Source organism: Capsaspora owczarzaki (assembly GCF_000151315.2).
Source record: "Capsaspora owczarzaki ATCC 30864 unplaced genomic scaffold supercont2.7, whole genome shotgun sequence".
Taxonomy (NCBI): Eukaryota; class Filasterea; order Ministeriida; family Capsasporidae; genus Capsaspora; species Capsaspora owczarzaki.
Genome location: NW_011887298.1, coordinates 1,511,275 through 1,533,084, shown reverse-complemented (window position 1 = coordinate 1,533,084; position 21,810 = coordinate 1,511,275). Strand labels below are relative to the sequence as shown.

The 21,810-nt window shown below is 54.4% G+C and overlaps 7 protein-coding genes across 8 annotated transcripts; 4 read left to right on the top strand and 3 right to left on the bottom strand.

The window, feature by feature from the left end:
• Nucleotides 1-318: 318 nt before the first annotated feature.
• CAOG_08842 (hypothetical protein) lies at nt 319-1,073 on the bottom strand (the record flags this gene model as incomplete). Its single annotated transcript, XM_011272181.1, has 2 exons — nt 319-811; nt 1,063-1,073. 2 exons carry the CDS (start codon nt 1,071-1,073, stop codon nt 319-321), a joined length of 504 nt encoding a protein of 167 aa, XP_011270483.1.
• A 658-nt stretch (nt 1,074-1,731) lies between these two features.
• Nucleotides 1,732-2,748, top strand: CAOG_08841 (hypothetical protein; the record flags this gene model as incomplete). The annotated part of the gene is made up of 3 exons (XM_011272180.1): nt 1,732-2,004; nt 2,137-2,414; nt 2,472-2,748. The coding sequence occupies 3 exons, from the start codon at nt 1,732-1,734 to the stop codon at nt 2,746-2,748; spliced, it is 828 nt and encodes a 275-aa protein (XP_011270482.1).
• A 1,719-nt stretch (nt 2,749-4,467) lies between these two features.
• On the bottom strand, nt 4,468-7,596 carry CAOG_04955 (hypothetical protein; the record flags this gene model as incomplete). Its single annotated transcript, XM_004347656.2, has 4 exons — nt 4,468-4,784; nt 4,853-4,928; nt 5,005-5,780; nt 6,417-7,596. The coding sequence occupies 4 exons, from the start codon at nt 7,594-7,596 to the stop codon at nt 4,543-4,545; spliced, it is 2,274 nt and encodes a 757-aa protein (XP_004347706.2). The 3' UTR covers nt 4,468-4,542.
• A 1,608-nt stretch (nt 7,597-9,204) lies between these two features.
• Nucleotides 9,205-10,562, top strand: CAOG_04954 (hypothetical protein; the record flags this gene model as incomplete). Its single annotated transcript, XM_004347655.1, has 2 exons — nt 9,205-9,509; nt 9,698-10,562. The coding sequence occupies 2 exons, from the start codon at nt 9,205-9,207 to the stop codon at nt 10,560-10,562; spliced, it is 1,170 nt and encodes a 389-aa protein (XP_004347705.1).
• Nucleotides 10,563-10,596: 34 nt separating this feature from the next.
• On the top strand, nt 10,597-12,936 carry CAOG_04953 (hypothetical protein; the record flags this gene model as incomplete). Its single annotated transcript, XM_004347654.1, has 1 exon — nt 10,597-12,936. The coding sequence occupies one exon, from the start codon at nt 10,597-10,599 to the stop codon at nt 12,934-12,936; it is 2,340 nt and encodes a 779-aa protein (XP_004347704.1).
• A 472-nt stretch (nt 12,937-13,408) lies between these two features.
• Nucleotides 13,409-18,402, top strand: CAOG_04952. 2 transcript variants are annotated; one of them, XM_004347653.2, is made up of 2 exons: nt 13,409-13,439; nt 15,737-18,400. In XM_004347653.2, exon 2 carries the CDS (start codon nt 15,928-15,930, stop codon nt 18,187-18,189), a length of 2,262 nt encoding a protein of 753 aa, XP_004347703.1. In that variant the 5' UTR covers nt 13,409-13,439; nt 15,737-15,927; the 3' UTR covers nt 18,190-18,400. The 2 variants fall into 2 exon arrangements, with proteins under 2 accessions (XP_004347703.1, XP_011270427.1); XM_011272125.1 differs by lacking the exon at nt 13,409-13,439 and adding an exon at nt 15,113-15,131 and having other exon boundaries at nt 15,737-18,402.
• Nucleotides 18,387-21,682, bottom strand: CAOG_04951 (acetylcholinesterase). Its single transcript, XM_004347652.2, has 8 exons — nt 21,466-21,682; nt 20,632-20,726; nt 20,411-20,539; nt 20,297-20,319; nt 20,119-20,191; nt 19,597-20,033; nt 19,364-19,468; nt 18,387-19,236 (listed from the first exon to the last, which is right to left on the bottom strand). The coding sequence occupies exons 1-8, from the start codon at nt 21,626-21,628 to the stop codon at nt 18,510-18,512; spliced, it is 1,752 nt and encodes a 583-aa protein (XP_004347702.1). The 5' UTR covers nt 21,629-21,682; the 3' UTR covers nt 18,387-18,509.
• Nucleotides 21,683-21,810: the final 128 nt, after the last annotated feature.

The following is a 21,810-nucleotide window of genomic DNA, read 5'->3' as shown; positions in this document are numbered from 1 at the left end:
GTTCTACGCCTGCGCCATCGTAGACTACTATCACCCAAAAAATGTTTTTTACATCGCGTGTTTTTTCCACTCCTCACCCCGCCCTGCGACCGTTTTGACCACAAATCTCCCTTTTCCCTCTCTACTGCATGTATATATGTACCTTCTATGTGTTTAGAGTGAGAGGAGCGGAGGGGTGATGACTGGTACGACGGGGGAAGGAGAAAGGATGCAAAAAGGGACAAAACGCGATCGCCCAAAAAAGGGACTTTTTGGCGTTCTTTTTTCAACTTTCACAAACACAACACCATACGGACGCATGAGCCCCACCAAACCATTTCAATACTTGGTATAACCACCATGGGCATCCAAAACTGCTTTGATGCGGCGCGGCATGGATGAAATGAGCGAGGTGCAGACCTCGACGGTGAGGACCTTGTGGTAGACCTCTTGGAAGCGCTCCCAGAGCATATCTTGGTTTGTGATCTCTCGCTGCTTGTACACAGCGTTCTTGACCATGTTCCACGCATGCTCGATGGGGTTGAGGTCGGGGGAGTTCGCAGGCCACTCCAAGAGGGTGAGGTTCTGGTTTTTGAACCATTTCATCACGTCCTTCCGCTTGTGACAGGGCGCGTTGTCCTGCATGAAAATCAGGTTTGGGTCGTTTCCCCAAGCGGCCAGACTGTCTTTCAACTCCTCATTCAGAACGGAGAGGTAGACGTCGCCGTTCATGCGGTCGCCGAGCTCGGAGAAGAAGGAGATGCCGTAACGCGAAATCGCTCCCCACACATTGATGTGCCCTCCTCCAAACTTGACAGTGCCCTGGACCGACCTGTCGTCGAGCGGTGCACCCCACACACGCCACACACGGCCAGAGTTGTTGTTCCTGTACAGGTAGAGAGCGGTCTCGTCGGAAAAAACGACGTTCAACCAGTCCTCTACGGTCCAATTGGCGTGAGCGCGGGCGAAAGCAAATCGGGCGTCTTTATGACGCTGCAGCAGCCTCGCTTTTTTTGACCTTCGCCGCACAAAAAAGACCCTCCCGCCGCAGCACGTTCCTGATCGTATCTGTAGTGACATCACAGAGACTTCATTTGCGCATGGTGGCGGCGACTTCGGTAGCTGTGTGCGAATCTCCGGTCTTAATCTGCTGCACGATGTTTACGGCGGCAGTCGAAGAAACCTTGGTCGGACGTCCAGATCGCGGCGAATCCTGCGTCCCGCCCCTCGCCGAGTAGCGTACATGGATTGCACGCACTGTGTGCCAAAGGAGACCGAGTTGGTCGGCGATCTGGCGGTAGGAGAGGCCGGCTTTGTGCAGCTCCAACACGTTCGACCGAATGACCTCCCTACTCGGCTTGATGACAGTGGGCTTCGGCGGCGATGGTGGGGATACTATCCCGATCATTAAATTTCGACCCCCCCTCTTTTTTTCACTTTTTCGCCCTCCCTGGGACCTGTGTTGCTTTCCGTCTCGCCCGCGGAATGTTCATTCATGGTACGGTGTACCGAACGTCTGATGAACACCGGGAGCGGGGGTTGTGAGTCATATCAGAGCAGCAGCGAGCAAAATAAAAAATATAAGGAAACTCAAAAAATTCACTTTTCCCGCCCAAATTTTGGTTTGGGTTCAGTCTTTTTGTGCGCATGACTCGCACACGCAGTCAGTCCACGTCCCGCGTGGCTCCCAGACAGCCCCCGGTATGGCTGCGTCCAACTTCACCAAAAAGACCGCTGCCCGTGCTGGACAAGATGCCCAGGGAGGTCGTCCGCGGTCAAGTGCTCGCGTTGCGAAATGCTGGCCTCTCCTACAACAAGATCGCCACCCAGCTTCACCTCCCACGTTCTACAGTGATCAGCATCACCCAACGTTTCTCGGGAAGGGCGACGACGAGCGACAGCCCCCGCCCCGGTCGCCCCAGCAAGCTCAAGTCATTTCACCGCAACAACATTGTAGCACAGATCCTCCTCGATGAGTCCGACACCGCACCCGAAGTGGCCGCCACTATGCGCACATTGTCCAAAGTTCGTGTCTCTCCATGCACGATAAGAAGGGTGCTGCATGGTGCAGGACTTGTCAACGGAGCGAAGGTCAAAAAAGCCCTCTTGAAAGAGACACACAAAGAGCGACGCTTGGCCTTTGCACTCGCTCATCAGCATTGGACCGTCGATGACTGGCTGAGGGTCGTCTTCTCCGACGAGACTGCTCTCTATCTCTACAGGAACAACAACGGTGGTCGTGTATGGCGTCTGGTTGGCGAAACGTTGACCGATCGATGCGTGCAGGGCACGGTCAAGTTCGGCGGTGGCCATATCAATGTTTGGGGCGCCATCTCTCGTTTCGGAATTTCGCTTTTCTGCGAGGTCGGCGACGTCATGAACGGCGACACCTACCTCTCAGTTTTGGAGAGCGAGTTGCTAGCAAGCATTCGCGTGTGGAACAACAAAAACGAGATGATTTTCATGCATGACAATGCCCCTTGTCACAAAAGAAAAGATGTGGCGAAGTGGTTCGAAACCAATCAGATCACCGTCCTGGACTGGCCTGCGAACTCTCCCGACCTCAACCCCATCGAAAATGCGTGGAACATGGTCAAGAACAAGATCTACCAGGAGAGGGAGATCAAGAGCAAGGCCGCGTTGTGGGAACGCTTCCAAGCGGTCTACGAAGAAGTGCTCACGCCAGAGGTCTGCCGCGATCTCATTTCATCGATGCCGCGCCGCATTCAAGCTGTGATAGATGCCAATGGTGGTTATACCAAGTACTGAAGTGGAGCGAAGGCGCTGCGACACGTTGTTTGTGTGCCATGTAATGCTTTGTGAAAATTGGGCAAAAAATCCGCTCTTTTTCTGTTTTTTTGAGTTTCATTTTTGTCTGTTCTCGCTTCGAATCTTAACTCCCAGCCCGCTGCTTCACTTCTAAAATGTGTCTGGTACACCGTACCATGAATGAACATTCCGCGGGCGAGACGGAAAGCAACACAGGTCCCAGGGAGGGCGAAAAAGTGAAAAAAAGAGGGGGGGTCGAAATTTAATGATCGGGATAGTACATTGCCGCGTGTGACTCGCTTCACGGACGAAGACGGCGGGGACGAGGCACGAGTAGAACGAGCCATGGGGGCGTCGAACTGTGGAAATGAGAGAAAAAGGCGGGAAAAATTCAATCCAAAGCGCGCGCTTTTTTTCGATGTTTTCCCGCATCCACGCGGTCCCCACACGCACACTTCTCTTCCCGTCCCCGCTCCTCATCATTTTCCGATGTAGGGTACACCGACGCACACCCCACATGTGAAATAGGGCGAACTAACCGTCGTCACACGGAGATGGAGACTGAATTAACCAAAACAAATCGCGATGTAAAAAACGTTTTTGGGTGATAGTACAGCACAAAGTAAGCTCGCACTTTCCAACAAACACTCGCCCGCAAACCGCAACGTCGAAGTGCTGAATGGCGGCGGTGTGCAGATGGATGGATCCCAAAGCACTGTTCCAGATAGAGGGAGACACGCGGGTCCATCACACCTCGTTGTAGCGCGCTGCCACTGCACCTGTGTGTCCACTCCAAGCGCTCTCTTCCTGATCACTTCCACTGCTCGCGTTGACAGGTAGCCATCAAGAGAGCGGCGGAAAAGGGACGATATCAATTCGATCTTGTCAGCATTGGAAGATCTTAGTTTTTTCTTTGTGTGTTTTGTTCGTTTCTTCGTTGCTTTTCTATGTTCCCTTGCTTGTTCTATTCCGTCGCAGGACACGGCTGCTCCTCCTGCCCCTTGTTCTGCTCGGTGCTTGTTGCGTGCTGCAGCAAAACACATCATCGGGTCAGCGCGCGAGAGAGACAGCGAGCGAGCGGCCAGGAACGAGTGCAATGCATTGTGTGCTGATCGCTTAGGGCTGAGACTCAGCTGCACACCCGCTCTATCGCTGAGCAGTGCAACTGCAAGATGAACCGAAACTATCAAAGAAGAACAGCGGGTTGCTCTTTGGATTTGATATGCGCCTTGACGTACCTTCGTTCCCAATGGAGCACCGACAAAACCCAAAAAAAAAAAACGAAAAAAGAAAAAAATAAAAGGATGACAATCACCCTGATTTGTTCGACTTCCATTTCTATGAGGCCTATTTCATTGAATTTGTTTGGCACGGGACCATATTGTCACTAGTCTTACCGCATATAGAAATTGAAGTTTGAATCCTTCTTTGAAGACACAATTTCACCTGAACAAACAACCAACTTGGGTTTTGCAGTCAACTTTGCGCAATCAAACTTGTATCATTGCCCATCAAGACGAGGAGCACAAGGCAAACAGTCGCTCGATCGCGGCTGATGGAGAGTGCCAAGAATAGCCTTCTCGCACATTCGTTCGAGTCGCGACTCCTACTTTTGAGCAAGTCATCAAACAAGGAAGTGTAATAAACCAACATCAACTGTCACACCTGAGAAGGAGCCATCGGTAGATACATATGGAGTAAATTAAGTACTGAGCTAACAGAAATGGGTTGGGGTGTAATGAGAATCACAGCGCGACCAAGAAGCACCGTGCACCAAGAAACACATCTGCACTTTCACAGCATTGCACCGATTTCGCGAATCGTCGTCCCATCCTGAAGGGCTGTCAGAGCTTTGACAAGCTGGGCAAAGGTCGGTCGTTTCTCAGGCGACATGTCCCAGCAGCTGAGCATCAGGCTAAACAGCTCCGCTGTACAGTGCTCTGGCATGGGCAGTCGACCCCCAGCCTCCACATGAGCCAGAGTCTCCATGGCTTTCATCGTGCCGTACGGCGTTGCACCATAACTAAAGCATTCCCCTACCAACACGCACCAACGCACGTGAGATGCACGCACAAACTTTCCGATGGGAATCGGTTGTACTCACAGGCTGTTACCCCGAACGACCACACATTCGCCATGGACGAGCACTTTCGGTATGTCATTGTTTCTGGCGCCATCCACTAACGCGTTGCAAGATCAATGTGATGAGTATCGAAACCGCGAGCAGGAAGCAACCTTTCTACACCATCAACCCACCTTTACAGGAAGTTTGCCGAGCGTTTGCATACGATCGCAATCATCATCAGAGACGAGTTTGCGAGACAACCCGAAGTCGGTTATCTTGACCGCCATTCCTTGCCCCACAAGACAGTTGCGTGCTGTGAGGTCACGATGTACAAAGTTGAGCGTGCCAAGATACTCCATGCCCAGCGCAATCTGGCGAATGGTGTGAATTTGCTCGTTTTGTGTCCACCAGAGGGAGTAAAGCTTGGACTTTTGCAGCAGCTTGCGCAAGTCGCCATACTGCACAAACTCGAGCAAAACGAGATAGGGCTCTGACTCTACTAGCGCTGCAAGCAGGTGGACGACGTTCGGATGCGTGAACGACGCCATCAATTTCGCTTCGCTGACAAAGTCTTGGCGGGATTTCTCGTCGGGGTCGGACATGAGACACTTGACTGCAACTTGCACCGTTTCAGAGACTGTTGGCTCAAGCAGGGCTTGGGCTCGTGGGGGCAACACGCTGAACGAGACTTCGCCCAACGCGACATCGCTGAAGCTGCCACTTGCCAGGTGCTTCACAATGGTCAAGCATTCACATAGGCGACGAGAATCGCCAATGGGAACAGACGCGTCTGCGTGATCGTCGGCCATCTCGGAAGAACTCGTCGAGATGACTTGGCACAGCGGTTCTGGCTGTGTTCGAGCGGCCGAGGCGTCGGGTGGGACGTCCTCCTCGTCGTGAGATCGAGCCGAATGCGAGTACGGCAGTTCAACAGCCTTCTGGTAAGTGGGGTCCTTTGGTGGCATGACTGAACGCTGCAAGCGTCGGCGGCGCAACACGATGAATACAAGGGCAATGAACCCAATCATTGCGACAGAAGCAATCGCAGCAGCAATCACAATAACCGAAGACCAATATGGGGAGCCGTCGTTGAGTTCCGCAATGAAGGATGCAGCAGATGCAGCAAATGCAGGCGCGGTTGACGCAACTAAAGTTGCAGCGCTGGAAACAAAACCACGAGATGACAAAGACGTGCTTGCTGCAGCTGTAAGTGACGCTGAAGACGCAGTCGCGGTGCAAGCAAGAGATGTCGAGAGCGGCAGATTCGTGGAGACCGTAGAAGCGACGGATGCGGACGCATGTGAGGCTGAGGACGCGGCAACCGTGGGTGCAACGGTCGCCGACAGAGCAGACGTGGCGAGCCCAAGCGACGCAGCCGATTCAGAGGCAATGGCGGTGACAGGCGCAGCTCTGGTTAATGCTTTTGAGACAGCCGAGGCAGAGGCGGTGGCAGCAGCCGAGGCAGAGGCGGTGGCATAGGCGGCGGCTACTGATGCAATTGACGCAGATCGGGCTAATGCAGATCTGGCTGAGGCACCCGAAGCAGCTGATGCAGATCTGGTCGAAGCGGCCGAAGCGGCCGATGCAGAGGCGATTGACGCACCCGACGCAGTTCGCGTGGACGCGACTGAAGCAGCCGAGGCGATGGATGCCTTGGTCGCTGCTGACGCAACGAACGCAACTGATGCAGATCTGGTCGAAGCGGTCGAAGCAGCCGATGCAGAGGCGATTGACGCACCCGACGCAGATCTGGCTGAGGCAATCGAGGCTGCCGATGCAGAGCGCGTTGAGGCGACTGACGCAGACCGCTTGGACGCAATCGAGGCAGCCGAAGCAGAACGCGTGGCTGCGCCAGAGCCAGGACCGTACGGGGCGCCTCCTGGGAAGGCTTCCTGGCCAAGCGTTCCCACCAGGTCATACGACATTAGCTTGTAAGAGTTGTAGTGATGGGTGGCAAAACCTGCAAACTTGGCAGAGCTGCGGTACGTGGGATAGACGTTCTGGAACAGCTTCTCGATGTGGCCGTAGCCCTCCTGCCAGAACGACGACTTGTCGGGAGCATAAGGGGGCATGATGGTCTCTGCTCCAAAGAGAAGCGGCAGTTTGGAGTTTTTCAAATTCTGAACCAGGCCACCAATGCCGTCCTCGCCATTAATGAAGCTGGCTTGGTCGTCGTAGTAGTTCATGATGGCGACGTAGTCGTGGACCTTCTGGGACATGATGTCGCCCCAGAGATCGGTCGCATGGTAGCTATAGTCGTCACCAAAGTCGCCAGCAAGAGTGACCTTGGGATCTTGTGCGGTAATGCTGGCGCGGCAGGAGGCATAGACCTCCATAATGTTGTCCTCGAGGTTGTCGTTGTACTCGTCCTTGCCGGCGCCTGTGTTCTGGCGCCAAATGGCACCCAGCGTGTGCGGCTCAATGTCGAGGTGGATGCCGTCAAAGTCGTCTTCCTGCGTCGTCGTGCCAGTGTTAAAGCTCAGCACCGTGTTGCACAACGCCTTGGCGACGGCCTTGCCGCCATCCTGGGCCCAAGTGTTCTGGCCATCGAGGTACTCGACAGCAATGCCTCGGAGGTGCGCCTGAGAGATAAAATACCGCAGCGCAGCTTGGTCTGTGACGAGCGCTGCCGCGCCAGGAGACAGGAGAATGCGATTGTAGGCGTATTCGGTGTGGCCGAACGGCCGTTGGAAAAAGTCCAGGAACGGTGCCACGTTTTCCTTGACCTGAAGCGTCGACCAGGATTCCCACACCCACATTGCGCGAGTCGTAGCAGTTGGCATCTTTTTCTGGGAGGCGCTCGAGTACGCCGCCAGAGCACTGGTCGTCGCGGCCAACAAAATCGCAGCCACAAAGCAAGCCGCGGTCGCATTGTGTAGCAAGGTGCGGCGGGACCGCGGCATCACAACAAGTTGTTTTGACCTGTTGTAAAATCAAAAGTCCAATGGTCGATCAATACCATAAAAGTTCGTTACAGTAAGTTCCAGAAGCCACACGACAAAAACCGCAGCGATTGCTTGGCTCTCGCGCGAGCCGCGTCGAGGCAACTCCGCCGGCATCAGAAAGGGCGACATGTCATGCGCACCATGAACGAGCAAGAGCACCTACCGAATAGGTTGAATGGCGAGCAATCGAAGGAGGTGTTCTTCCCAGATTCTTCAGCGCGCGCAAAATGACTGAGTGCAGCGAATTTTGGTCGCTCGAGCGCGCCAGTAAATTGTAAAATCCGTTTGAAAACGAGAACAATCACACACAGGGAGCTGGACTCCGTGATAGTGTCTGTGGATGATCGGGACAGAGTGCACTGACACCTTGATGATTTTGATGATTATCTCGCACGCGGAACGTGTTGACGTCCGTGGAGACACCTGTCGACACCACCAAGCTCAATCCAATCAGCGTGTGGTGTTTTGCTTTGACAGGCGGCTTGGTGTTTTGCCTGCAGTGCATGACGCAGAGCTCGCCTTGGGAGAGCGCGGTCAAAAGTGACCCATCGCCCCCTCCCCCCGGCCTCTTCCGCCCCCTCCCTCCTGCCGTTAATGCTCTGAGAGGACAAGCCCATTAAAGGAGGAGATGGAGGGGGCTGGCTAAATCGAATTGCCCCCTGGCGCGGTTTGGAAGGGTGACACCCGACTTGTCCCAGTAAGCCGTCCAGCTCGCCACCACCCCCGCTTCCGCCCCCTCCTTGTCCATCCTTTCATGAAGAGACTTTTGCTCGCCTTCCAGTGGCTCTCTCCTTCTTGCCAAAACGCTGCCGAGACACGAGCCATCTGCCACGGCCTGAAGTCTCGCTCAAAGACCAGACTCGCGTCTCGCCCGCCCCTTTGGCAAGCATAACAGGACGTGTGATCTGGCAACACATGTGCCGATGGGGCCAGGGTGTTTGGACCAATCGCCTCGCTGCTTGCCCACCTACCTACAAACAGGCTGCCCTCTTGCTCAACAGATCAGCCAAACCGGCAGCGATACACAGCCACCCCGCTGTGACCAACCACGCAACAGCTTCAACTCGAATCCCCAAAAAAATCGCTCCCGGCACAACAATCGTCCCCTCGACTGATTGACTCGAATTCGAATCAACAGAGCAAAGGAGGCGGTTGACAACACACAAAAAAAAAAAACCAACAACACAACAAATTAGTCAATTTGGACACGTCTTGGCCTTGTCCTACCGCGACAACACCTTTTATATTAAGGAGGTGCCGCTTGGCGATCGCGCACAAAGAGGAACAGCACCGCCAGAAGCAAGGATGGCGAAACAAAGAAGCCGCACCTCTCGATTCTGCTTTAAAAGCCGCCCGCAGCCAGCTCCGACAAGATCACTTCTCTTTTTTTTTTCTGCTGTCTGCAAAACTCTCGATTCTTTCTCAAACCTCAGCACCCAACCAGCGATGCGTTCTCGTCAATCCCGTCTTGGGACTGGTCTGCTCGCCGTTGCGCTCGTGCTGGTTGTCATTTCTACTGCTCAACCCGCGAATGGCCTGCCCGTTGTCTCCGACCTCCTGTCTTTGCTTGGCCTTGGCGGCGGCAAACAACCTTCTCAAGGCTCTCAACCTGCTGGCGGACTGCCCATCGTCTCCGACCTCTTGTCTTTGCTTGGACTTGGCGGCAAGCGACCCTCGCAATCCACTGTGATTGGTTGCAAGCCTCAGAACTGCTCGGCCATTCGTGAACCTTTCGAGACGCTCTGTGATGGGTAAGTGTGTTGTGTTTTTGGCTCTGGTCTGCTTGGGTGCGAGCAAGTCTATTGTGTTGTTTTTTGGGAAGCCGTCCAAAACCACCTTCCTTAGTTTTTGTTTGCTCGCTTACTCAGTTGCACCTTTGTTTTTGTTTTTGTCTGCGGTCTTGACTGTTTTTGCCATGTCGCTCCCCTGCAACATCCAGACTTGATAACGACTGCGACGGCAACATTGACCTGCTCCTGCCGGTTCCCGAAAATGTGTGCAACACGGGTCTGAAGGGTGTTTGCGCCACGGGCTATGCTCAGTGCCACCCGGATCGCTCGGGCGTGAAGCTGTGCCTCGGCCCATCCCCGCGCCCAGAGACGTACAACGGACTGGACGACGATTGCGACGGTATTGTGGACAACGTCAAGCCGATCGTTGCTGCTGGCATCAGCGCCCGCATTGCGCTCTTTGCTTTCGATGGCGTCGACCCCAGCAGCCCGTCTGGCTACCGAATGGTGCTCGACCAGCGCGGTCTGCCGTACGACCTGATTTCTGGCACTGCCGCCATCGATCTTGCTCTTGTGTCGTTGCGCGCCAAGTACTCCCTCGTCATTCTGCCTCCTGGATGGACTTCCGCCTGGCTGACCAACACTCGCCGCGCCTATCTCGAGCTGTTTGCGAACGCTGGCGGCATTGTGTTTGCCTTTTTGCCCGACAACGGCGCCACGGCCAATGCGTTCTGCGGTCTTTCCTCTGCAGCCGTCTCGACGTCCGTCACCTACATGCGCACGTCGTCGACGTCTTCCTCTGCTGGTGCGGCAATCCTTGCGCACCTCGACACCTTTGAGGAGACCAACCTTCTTATCAATGCCTTCACTGGAGCTGGCGATTCACAAGTCCTGCACGCGTCTGTCGTCCTCAATCCAATCCTCGGCGTGAATGTGCTCATGAACGTCTTTACGGGCGCTTCTGGCAACTCGCTCCTCGGCGCAGGCCTCACCCGTCGTACCGTCGGAAGCGGCGCCATCTACGCGTTCGGCCACGACATGATCTTCTTCCTCGGGCTACAAGTGCTACATTAACTGCTTTGAACCCTCGCTCGACGTTCTCGGTCTCATGCTCCTTGACGGCCTGCACGAAGGCTGCCAGGGCCACTCGGTCTTCAAGCACACCATTCCTGGTGGCCTGGACTCGGCGCTGCTGTTCACGACCGACACCCACGACATGTCCGACACGGTGACCAAGTTCCTCGCCAACGTAACTGCTCCGTACAACGATGGCGCGCCTGCTCCGCGCATTTCCTTCTTCTCGGTGACCAGCACAGAGGACAACAATCAAACCCCGCTGACCCTGATGTGCAATGCAGGCCAGTGCCCCATCGGCGGCCACACGGTCAACCATGTGCTCAACTTTAACGCCCTTCCTGCCGGCTCCAATCGCGAGTCCCTCGCTGGCGGCTACACTGGACTGACCGGCAACAACAATGCAACGATGGCTGGTGAGCTCCGTGTGAATGCTGAAATTATCAAGCGCGCGACTGGCTCTGACGTGCGTCTGCTGCGCGCGCCCTGGCTCATGCTCAACACTGGCATGGTCCCGCAGATGGTGAACATGAGCATGGTTGCTTCGTCGTCCCTGGCTATTGGCGATCTGAAGTCGAATCTGCCCGTCGACTTGGAGCTCTACCCGTACCTGGCTTGGTGGAGCCAAAACCACCGTCTTCTCGAGTTCCCTCTCTCTTCGGAAGACGGCTGTGTGGTCGACAACGTGCGTTACGACGTCCAGGCTGCAAACACCCTGTGGTTCCGCACACGTTGGTCGTACAACATGCTCCAGAACAAGCGCAACAATGCCTACACTGTGCTGCTCGACCACGATGGCTGGGGCGATGGCCCGCGCAACGAAGACATCCTGGCCAGCAAGCGTGCCATTGGTCGTTTCATCTTTTCCTTTGCGGCGCAGCACAACATTCGCCGCAACATTGGCCTTGAGGCTGTCAGTGACTGGTGGCGTGCTCGCCAAGCCATCGATGTGACGTCCACCTTCATCGCGACTGTTGGCACCCCGCGCTACGAAGGCCGTATTCTCAGTGCGGCGGCGGTGATTACGCTCGACCTGGCGCTCGAGTTTGGCGACACTATTTCGAGCTTTACTTGTGCCAAGTGCGGAGCATTCACCATCCTGGGCAACCGCGTCATCATTGCCAGTCTCGCGGCTTTCATCCAGGCTGACTTTATTGCCACTTGCCATGTCGGCTCGGCCCCTTCCGCCTCCGTCTCCGCCCCTGCCTCTGCCTCTGCCACTGCCTCTGCCTCTGCTACAACCGCACCTTGCACGACCACGACCATTCCCCCGCTGGTGGTCAACAGCTTTACCAACGAGTGTGTCTCGCCGAACGATCTTGGCTTTGTGGCCGGCGACGATGGCACTGCAGAATCCATTTCTGTGGCTGGCGGTGTCCTGACCTTGACCGCGGCTACATCCCGCCCGTCCAACACGTACTTTTACACGCTGCTGACCAACACGAGCGCGGGCGTGGCGGACTGCTTTGATGCATCCCAGTACTCTGCCATCAGCTTCCGTGTGAAGGCGCCCCGCGGCACGAGCATTGCCCTCGGAGTGCAAGTCCGCGACGATGCTTGCGTTGCCCGCCAAGCAGATCTCGATGCCTACATCTCCATTGATCCCTTCGTCAATGCTGACGCGCTGCCCGGCGGCACGATTGTCAACATTCCCCTGTCGGCCTTCTCCTGCGTGATTGACGTGCGCAAGCTCCATGCCATTTCGTTCCTGTTGCCCCCGTCGTGCGTGACTGTGGAGCTGGACAGCATCATGTTCGTGTCCTGGCCTGCACCTTGCTCGCAATCCGCTCTCGTGGCGTCTCCGTCTGCAACTGCCACCGCTGCCCGCGCGACGTCCGCTTCCAGCACTGCCGTTGCCACCCCTGCTCACCCGCCTCGCCCGAAGCCGTACCCGCTCATTCTGTTCCAGCTTGGTCTGTCGGCCTCCTTCTTCAAAAACTCTGCTGGTTATGACTGCTCGGACGACGACACGATGCAAACGGCGGCCGTCTACATCAACCTGTTCCTCTTCCCGAAGAACGCGCACAGCCATTACTACTCTGCAGTGGCCCCGGCTGGCCAGTGTGGCAACCTCAGCAAGTACAAGTTTGTCGAGATTGAGCTCAAGGCCAGTCCGTTCGCCCTGATCTCCATCGAGGCGCACTCTGTCTCCGCCTGCCTCTCGGCCAACGTGAACTTGGCCACCGGCTTCACAAAGAGCGTTGCCGTGTCCCTGAACGCGTATGCCTCCTTCAAGCTGTTTGGAACCACCAAGGTGGTCATTCCGCTGAGCGCCTTTGGCCCTTCGACCAACTGGGACCAAGTTTTCCGCCTTTCTCTCACCGGCATGAGTCAGTTCCTGACGACCATCACGGACTGGCGCCTGGTTGCCTAAGCGGCATGGTGCCTGAGTTTTTTTGGTTGGAGCGGGATCTTTGGTGTTTTGCTGCTGCTGCTGCTGCTGTTGTTTGTTTTTTTGGGTTGTCTGATATTATTTTTTTGCTTTTTGCCTTGCGCTGTCTGTGGCTCGGGCGTTGCACATTTACTCGATGTTGTCTCTTGTTGTTCTGGGTGTTTTTTTTTTTTTTTTTTAACACATGCCAATATGCTTGTGTCGTTTTCGTTGTTGTTGTTTCATTACAAATACAGCCTACCCCCATTCTGATCGTCACCGTTTCTGTATTTCGCTTGGATGGTTTTCTGCGTTTTTGGTTGTTGCCTTGTTGGTGGCGGTCTGTGGAGTGTTTGATTCTTTGCTTTGATTGCTCATCGTGGTGTTGGATTGTTTGTCCGCAATCGATGGTCGCCGATTTTCGCACATCTTAGAAACGCAGCTGCAAAATGCGAATCACTCTTCCTTTTTTCTTGATCGGTTTTTTTGATCTGGTGAGCATTGTGGTGAGTGCAAAAACCCCGTCATCTTCAACGCGCCCGCACGAGCCACCCATTGATTCATTCATGCACATTGAGCACGTTGTCATTTTGGGTTGGCGATGTGCGCTCCAGTGCCCAGTACGAGAGAGAGAGTGAGAGAGCGGCAATGGATGGTTTTGCCGCGCGATTCGCTTCGATTTTTCCTTTTCTTTCTTTTCTCTTTTGATGCGTGTTGGCTTGGCTTGTCGACAGTGTGCGTCACTCTGTTGCGCTTCCGGTTGTGAAAGCGAGTGTCGTTTGCTGCTGCTCTTGCTTGCCGTGGTCGGCGCAGTGGTTGTTGCTTGAGAGGGACGAGGACGGTTGCCGCTCCCCATTCTCATTGCCGCTCGCTCTCACACAGTCCCTTCCTCTTCCCTCCCCCCGCCTTCGTCTGTTCCATCCCTTTGCTCGCTCTTGCGCTGTGGCTGCGTCGCCCCTGTGCTCTCTCTCTTTCTCTCTCTCTCTCTCGCTCTCGCTCTGTCTTGTCGTGTGTCAGTGGCTGCTTCTCAACACAACTGTCACGCTGTCACATCCCTTTTGTTTCTCGCTGCTTTTCACCATTCCCCCTTCCCTTCGCCTCCGCTTCTTGCTCTCACTCTTCTCACTCTCGCTTCTCCACACAAAAGGTCTCGCTGAACAAACTTGACATTGTCTTAAAAGCGACGCACATTCAAAAAAGGCCAGCAAATGAAAAAAGGGCTCAACAGAAAAAAAAACAAACAAATACAAAACAAAACAAAAACAAATAAAACCCCTTAACCGCAAAACAACCCATTTCAAGCCATGAGACGACTTTTGTGCTTTTTGTTGCTGTTGTTGTGATGCGAACGACACACAAAAACAAAGACAAGTTAGAGCGAAAGAGGGAGGGAGGGAGGGAGGGAGTGAGGGTTGGGGGATCAAAGTGCGAACATGGGCCATGGCGCAGTAAAGTCACGCTGCGGAAGAGAGAGAGCGAGACCAAATTCGCCCCGACGAAGAGAAAGCGATCGACGAGGATGCAAAAAAACACGACGACGCTGGTGGGCTCTGTGCGTGTGTGACACAGTGTGCTTGTTACTGCGAGTGAGTGTGTGTGCGTGGCAGGAGCAGAGCGAGCAGGGCGATGGCTGGAAAAAAACGAGCACGCCTTCTCATCGGGGCTGTCATTTTCGATCTGCCTCTGTTCTTGGACTGTGGGGGTCGTTCAAAGTCGAGGTACGACGGTGGAGTGCTCATGCTCATGGATGCCAAGTCCATGAATGAGGGGAGTTGAGCTGGATCAGCGCACCAGTTGTGAGTGTTGACCTCCTCAAAAACAAAACTCAAAACTGTGAGTCACCTGCCTTTGGACTGCTCGCTTGACTTGCAGCCGGTGCGGTGCGTGCACTTCTGCATCCTCGTGAGTTGCGCGCATTTAGGTGCTGTGTGTGTTCAAGGGGAAGAGCGGATGTCCTCTTCCGTTGACGTCTTCATCTTCAGTTGACGATTTCCGCTTTCTTCATCTTGTTCTTTCTCTCCTTGGTTGATTGTTTTATCATCATCATCATCATCATCATCATCATCATCATCATCATCATCATCATCATCATCATCATCATCATCATCATCATCACCACCACATCACCTTCTTCTTCTTCTTGTTCATCTTGTTCTCTGTTTGTTCAGTCTTCTCTTTTGGTCACTTTCACTTTTTCGGTTGTTATGTTTGGCTGAAGACTATTGCTTTTTCGTTGTTTTTGGTTGTATCTCTTTGTTTGATCTCCCGCTTCTTTCCCTCCTCTCACTCGCTCACTCATTCTCACTCACTCTCACCCCGCACTCATGCCTCCTTCACCCATGAACCACGACTCCAAAGCGAGAAAGGGGGCAGGGGGAGGGGGGTCACGTCCGATCGCCTGTCCTGTTTGTTTGTTTGATGTTGTTTTTTTATGCGGTTTTTTTATCGTGTGTGCCACCCTCTCTCGCTCTCTCCCCCTTGTCTGTCTCTATATCTCATCCATATCCCCCTACTCCTCTCCACTTCACTTGCGCTCTTTTGTTGCTATGTCTCTCTCTCTCTCTTTCTCTCTCTCCCTCGTGCGTGATCGTCAAGTCTGTCATCAAATCACACTCTTGAAACCACACTCGCTTTATCACCCACGCACGCCCCACTCTCTGCTCCCTCTCCTCCCTCTCCTCCCCCTCTCCTCCCCCTCTCCTCCCTTTTTGCTTGTTTGTGCCTCTGCTGTTTCCACTCACTCTGGCTGTGCTCCTGTTATTGCTGCTCACTCTTTGTCTCGCTCTTGTCTTTTCTAAAACAGTCACCACCGCAAAAACAACAGCAGACCACAAAAAACCAAACACAAATCAAAAACCCAACAAAACCGCGCCAACCCAACGTCAAACTCAAAAGCTCAAGTCTCCAAGAAAAGCGACTCAACTCAAACAAGCGTCCAAGAAACAAACCGCATCTCATAAACTCAAAACACACACACACACAAAACAAAAAACCATGGTCTACTCGGCAACAACGCGCACGCCGCAGCAACAGGAAAAGCTCAAGGACGCGGCCATGCGCATGCTCGCCGGCCTCGACATCAAGGACCGCAAGTTCCGATTCCGCACCCACAAGCAGTGCTTTGTCGGCCGCGAGGCAGTCGTCTACATGACCTCCAAGGGCCTCGCTGCCAACGAGGACGAGGCCGTCGACATGGGCCAGGCGCTCCTCGAGGACGGCGTCTTCCACCACGTCACGCGCGAGGCTGGCTTCAGAAACGACTTTCTCTACTACCGCTTTGCCGCCCACGAAGAAACAGCGCACGCGTCGCCAGCAGCGTCCCCAGCAGGAAACAATAGCGGCGGCGGCGGCAGCAATCTGTCCAACCCATCATCCACCACGGAGATTGCCTCGCTCGAAGACCGCCAGTTTGGCACCGTCCTCGCCTCGATGAAGTGGTCGCAGTACGCCCTCACCATTGGCGCCCTCTCCCCCATCTGCCTCAAGGTCTTCAAGACGGGCTCCAACGACCACCTCGTGCGGGAAACAAAGCGCGCCCTCGTCACCCTGACCAGCCTGCTCGTCGACGACGTGCACGTCAAAAACCGCCGCCTCGGCACCAAGTTTGCCAAGGCGTGCATCCGCACCGTGCTCGGACGCGAGGTGATTGCATGGCTCATTGCCCGCGCGATTGCCGAGGACGAGCTGCACGCCACACAGATTGCCACGCTCATGCTCCGCGAAAAGCTGCTGGCCCCGATCACGGCTGGCGAAAAGGAAGTGCCCGCGTCCGCCGCTGACGGCAACTTCCGCTCCGACATTAACGCCTACTACCGCTTCTTTGTGCACGAAAAGCCGACCGAGCTGGTCGACAGCATTGCCAGCAGTCTGGGCGGCCTGGGCGAGGCCATCTTGCTGCGTCTGCGCGACCAAGTCACGGCCACCAAGATGCCCAAGGAAGGCATTGTCAACTTGCGCATTGTGGCCGCCAACATGCACCGAGAAATCAACATTCACGACCGCCGGTGGCGACTCCGCACGCACCGCCGCTGCTTCCTCGGCTGCGAGGCTGTCGCCTGGTTGGTGACGGAAGGTGTCGTTGACGACGAAAAGCTCGCCATTCGTGTTGGCCAAGCCATGATGGACGCCGGCATCATTGAGCACGTGTCCAAGAGCGAGCCGTTTGACAACTCGCGCGTGCTCTATCGGTTTTCCGCCGACGTCGACCGAGCGGCCGCCGAACATCACCAACAGCAGCAGCAGCAGCAGCAGCATGACGACGGTGACGCCTTGGAGGACGCTGGTGAGACCCCGCAATGGGTGCGCGACCTCTCGCCTCTCAACCTCGAGCACGTCACGGTCGCCCCCGGCGTGCCTGCCAGCACCATCCCCGGCCTGGTGCGCCAGTCCCTTGGTGTCGGCGCAAAGTATCTCAAGGCCAACCTGCCAACCAAAAACCGCTCGTACCGCTTCAAGACGTACAAGAATGTGTTTTTCGGCAAGGAGCTCGTCGCCAAGCTCATCGACGACGGTGTCGCCGAGAGCGAAGCGCACGCAGTCAAGATTTCCGAGCTGCTCGTCATGGACGGGCACGTGTGCAGCGTTGCGCCTGAAATCAACTCCTTCCGCAACGACAAGATCCCCTTCCGGTTTGCACAGGATGCCTCGGACGAGATCTTGCAAGACGACCTCGACGCCCTGAACGGCTCGAACGTCATTGCGGGCATGGCCGGTATGACCGAGTCCAATTCCTTCAGCGACCTCGACCACGACTTTGACCAGTCTCCCTCCAGCACTGGCACCAGCACTCCCAAAAATCTGGAGCGATCCTCGGGCTCAGTGTCATCTACCAACTCGCCCCAGCTGACTGGCAAGGAGCAGTCCAACATTTTCCGCGAATTGATTTGCAACCCGACCCAGCTGCGTGCCTTCCAACGCTTCCTCAAGAAGGATTTCAGCGACGAGCACATCAAGTTCTGGCTCGCGGTCGAGTGTCTGCGCGTGGTCGAGGCCAACGCCGTGAGCGTCTTTGCACACCTCATCTACGACGAGCATGTCGCGCCCGGTGCTCCCCACGAAGTGAACATTGACTCCAAGGTGCGAAATGCCGTCACCCCTCGCATGACCGCGCCCACTCGCGAAGTCTTTGACGAGGCGCAAAAGGCCGTCTTTTTCCTGATGCGCAAAATGTCCTACCCCCGTTTCTTGGAGTCCGAGCACTATGGCGAGCTCATGCGCACCATGCGAACGGATCGCATCACCTTTGCCTGGATTTGAGCGGTTGATTCGCTCGCTTCTGGTCTGTTTTTTGTTTTTTTCTGGCTTGCGTGTTTTTTCTGTGTTTTGTGTTCTTCTCTGGAGCGTATGAGTGTTGCGCTCCACGTGCATGCTTGTTTCTGTTTCTGTTTGTGTCGTGCTGCCTGGTTGCAGTACCTTTGTTTTTTTGGGGAGCGTGTGCTTGTATGCAAATACATGTTTATCGAACTCGATCACTTCACAGTTGTGCAATATTTGCAAAGAAAAAAAAGTTGAATATCAAAATCAACAGCTTGATCTATTCACAACAAAAACATCAACACAAATCGCCTGCCAGATTATTAATGCGCGACAGAGAAACCTTGAACAGTGTCCCAGAAATCGCACTTTTGCTGCAGCAGCTGCGTGCCCGTGGACGGCGGGACGTCAAGAGCAAGATGGATGTCGTTGGCGCGCGTGAATGCCGGCCAGTCGGGATTGTACGTGGCATTGTTCCACTTGGCGTTGGGCGAGCCAACCTTGGGCATGTTGGTCCAATAGGTGCCAAACGTGGAGGCCATCTGGGAGTCCTTTGCGTTAAACTTGTGAATGTCGGCAGGGACTTGGTTGTCCCAGACAAAGTACAGCTCGGAAGCGTGGTAATCGCCCAGGAGCCATCCGTCAATGAAATTGTCCTTGTACACGTACTGATACAAGTGGACGGACACGTTGTAGTCGCTGAACGTGCGCGCAATGCGCCGGGCGTCGCAGGAGAAGAAGAAATCGGTCAGAATGCGCGTCGCGCGTTGGTCGTTGCTCGTGTAATCGCTCTTGGGGTACATGGCCTCGGCCTGGTCGGCGGTTGTCTCGTTGAAAAAGTGGAGCATGATTTCTTGGAATCCCGCATCGGTGAGCGGGAATGGCACGCCGTGCTCAATGATGGGAGCGAAGGGCACGAAAATGACGCCTTCGTTCGCATTGGTGCCAATGATGAGCGGCACCTTGGCGAAATCACCGCGCGTCATCATGCTCAACGGCAGGTCGGGCAGACCGTTGTCAGAGCCGTCCATGACTGGGCCCCACGGGAAGCTGGTCAAAGGAAAAAAAGTTTGCATCAGTCAGTCAGTGCTTTTGTCTTGTTTTTTTTTTTTTGTTTTTTGTTTTGGAAAAGCAAATCAATCTACAACCAAACAAAGACATGTCGCAAGGGGGTTACATTGGTGCAAGCGTGGGCAGGATTCCGAGGGCGCGAGGAGCTTGGTTGGCCCCCTCGAAGGAGGTTGGCGGGAAGTTGATGTGGTTGGGCCAATCCGGGCCAAACCTGTCATGTCAGCAGCGGGTCACGCCAAGTCAAAGTCAGCTCCAGTCAAAACACAATTTGATTCAACTTGCTGCCCAATCACCAATAATCTCAAAAAACAAAGAATAGCCTGCCACAGCCTCCCTCACCAGGACAAAAGACCAGTCATGATATCGGTGGCTGGGGTAGTGCGCAAGCACTTGAGATATTCGGCAGCAGTTTGCTGCGTCGCGTTGCAACCAAACGTGGCAGTGTAAATCTCGCCAAACGATTCCGCAAAGTCGAGCGTCTGGAAAAAGAATGTGTTGGAGCAAGTGCCCGACTCCATGATTGCAGAGGCAAACAGACCACGCGAGGCAGGCGACGCCAGGTGGAAGCAGACCGAAAAGGCGCCTGCGCTCTCGCCAAAGATGGTGATTTGGTCCTTGTTGCCGTTGAAATTGGCAATGTTTGCGCGCGTCCACTGCAAGGCCAAACGCTGATCCAGCAGACCAAAGTTGCCCGTCGAGTGTTGCGGGTCGGTCGCTTGCAGGATGCTGTTCGCGAGGAAGCCAAACACGTTCACGCGGTAGTTTGCTGCGACAATCTGCGGTTGGGGGGGGGGATGCAGTGAGTAATCCGTCCAACGAAATGCTCTTTTTTGTTTTTTGCAGCTGGGCATCCAGACTTACAATCACATTGTTATTGTAAGACATGTTGATTCCATTGTACAGGCCCAGCTCAAACTTGTCACCGAAGGCGTATCTGGCAACGACCAAAAAAAAACCAGCGTGCTCATCATCAGTCAATCTTAAAAGCGCACGCACAGCAGCTGCCAAAAAGGCTCAGAAACATGTTGATTTTGCATACCCGCCTCCGTAGATCCAAAACATCTGCGCAGCGTCAAGATCAACGACTAGGGGTGAGCGCCCGTTCGATGAATGCAAAACAAACAACAAACAGAGAACAAGGTGCAAAACTGACCACTGGCAGCTGAGTCGCAGAAGCCTGGGCCCCGGGTGGCATGTAAATGTCGAGGTACAGACAGTCTTCTTGGCCCATGATGTCAAAGATGTCGAGGCGGATTTGCGGGCACATGAGCGTGGTTGTATTCTGCACAGAAACCAAAAAACGCGGATTTGTGAGTGCAATTTCAAGACAGGATGATCATGACAAAAGTTTGTTTTTGTTGCTTCTTGTCGTACAGATGTGCAGTCGATCGGATCCGTCCAGTTGCGTTGCAATGCCAGTGGCGATGCAAAGCGAAGCTCGCCGAGCGGCGGCTCTGCGAATGGGATGCCTGTGAGCAAGCGAGTACGCAGAGTGAGCCAATTTTTTTTCTTGGTTTGCAGCACATTTTCAGCATATCAGAATATCTCAAAGTCAAGGTTTGATTGTGATGTGTGATCAACAACATTAAACATTAGGATGCGAAATTATCACCATCATCGAGAAGCCGTGCGTGAGATCAAGTGACAGCTCTTTCATGTTTTTGCCCCCATTCCAGCTGCTCGTCAATCCACCCTCACCAAGCCTCGTCTCAGTCAGTCAGTCAGTCAGTCAGTGACAAAGCACGGCAACATCCGGAATCATCACATTCGGAAGTGAAATTTGAACTCGAGTTCCGTGCGGTTTATCCGAAGAATTGGCTTTCGATGTTGGTCGAATGAATAATGCTGCAGCCAGCCACCAGCCATCTCAGACAAGCACACTCACTCGGCCACTACACACCCAATCTCGCTCTCTACCTCTATATCTCTATCTCTCTCTCTCTCTCTCTCTCGCTATCTCCACGTCTCCGTTGACCGCAACATCGCCAAGACGGGAAAATTGGCAGCATAGTTTTAATTTGGGCTGAAGTTCGCAAGCTTTTTTTAAATAAGCTACTTTGAACTCAAGCTCAGATCACTGCGCAACAACACGAGTGCGTGTGCAACCGAGTGGATGTGTGTGTGCTTAGGCGTGTGATGGTAGTGGTGGTGGAGGATCAGCAGGAGCGGAAAAATGGACCGCCGACGGAGAGAGAGAGAGGTGTGTACCGTGGAAACTGGTGACGCCGTTCGAGTGCACATTGCCTTTGACCGGGCCGCTCTTGGTCTGGATGACCACAGTGCCATCGGCATGCGCAATGGTCGCGATGGCGAGCAACACTGTCGCAGCCGCAAGTGCAGCGGAAGCAACACGGTTGCCCAGTCGCAGCATGGATGGAGATTTTGTAAAGCGAAAGACTGCGAAAGACTGCGCTCTGTCCAATTCCAAACACGGTCGACAAATGCCGACAGTGTGTGAAAATCCCGAAGGGCTATGAGACTGCAACGGTGTGAGGAACTGTCGCCTAGGAGGCCATCCACGAATGTCAACTCACACAAACGATGGACAACGGG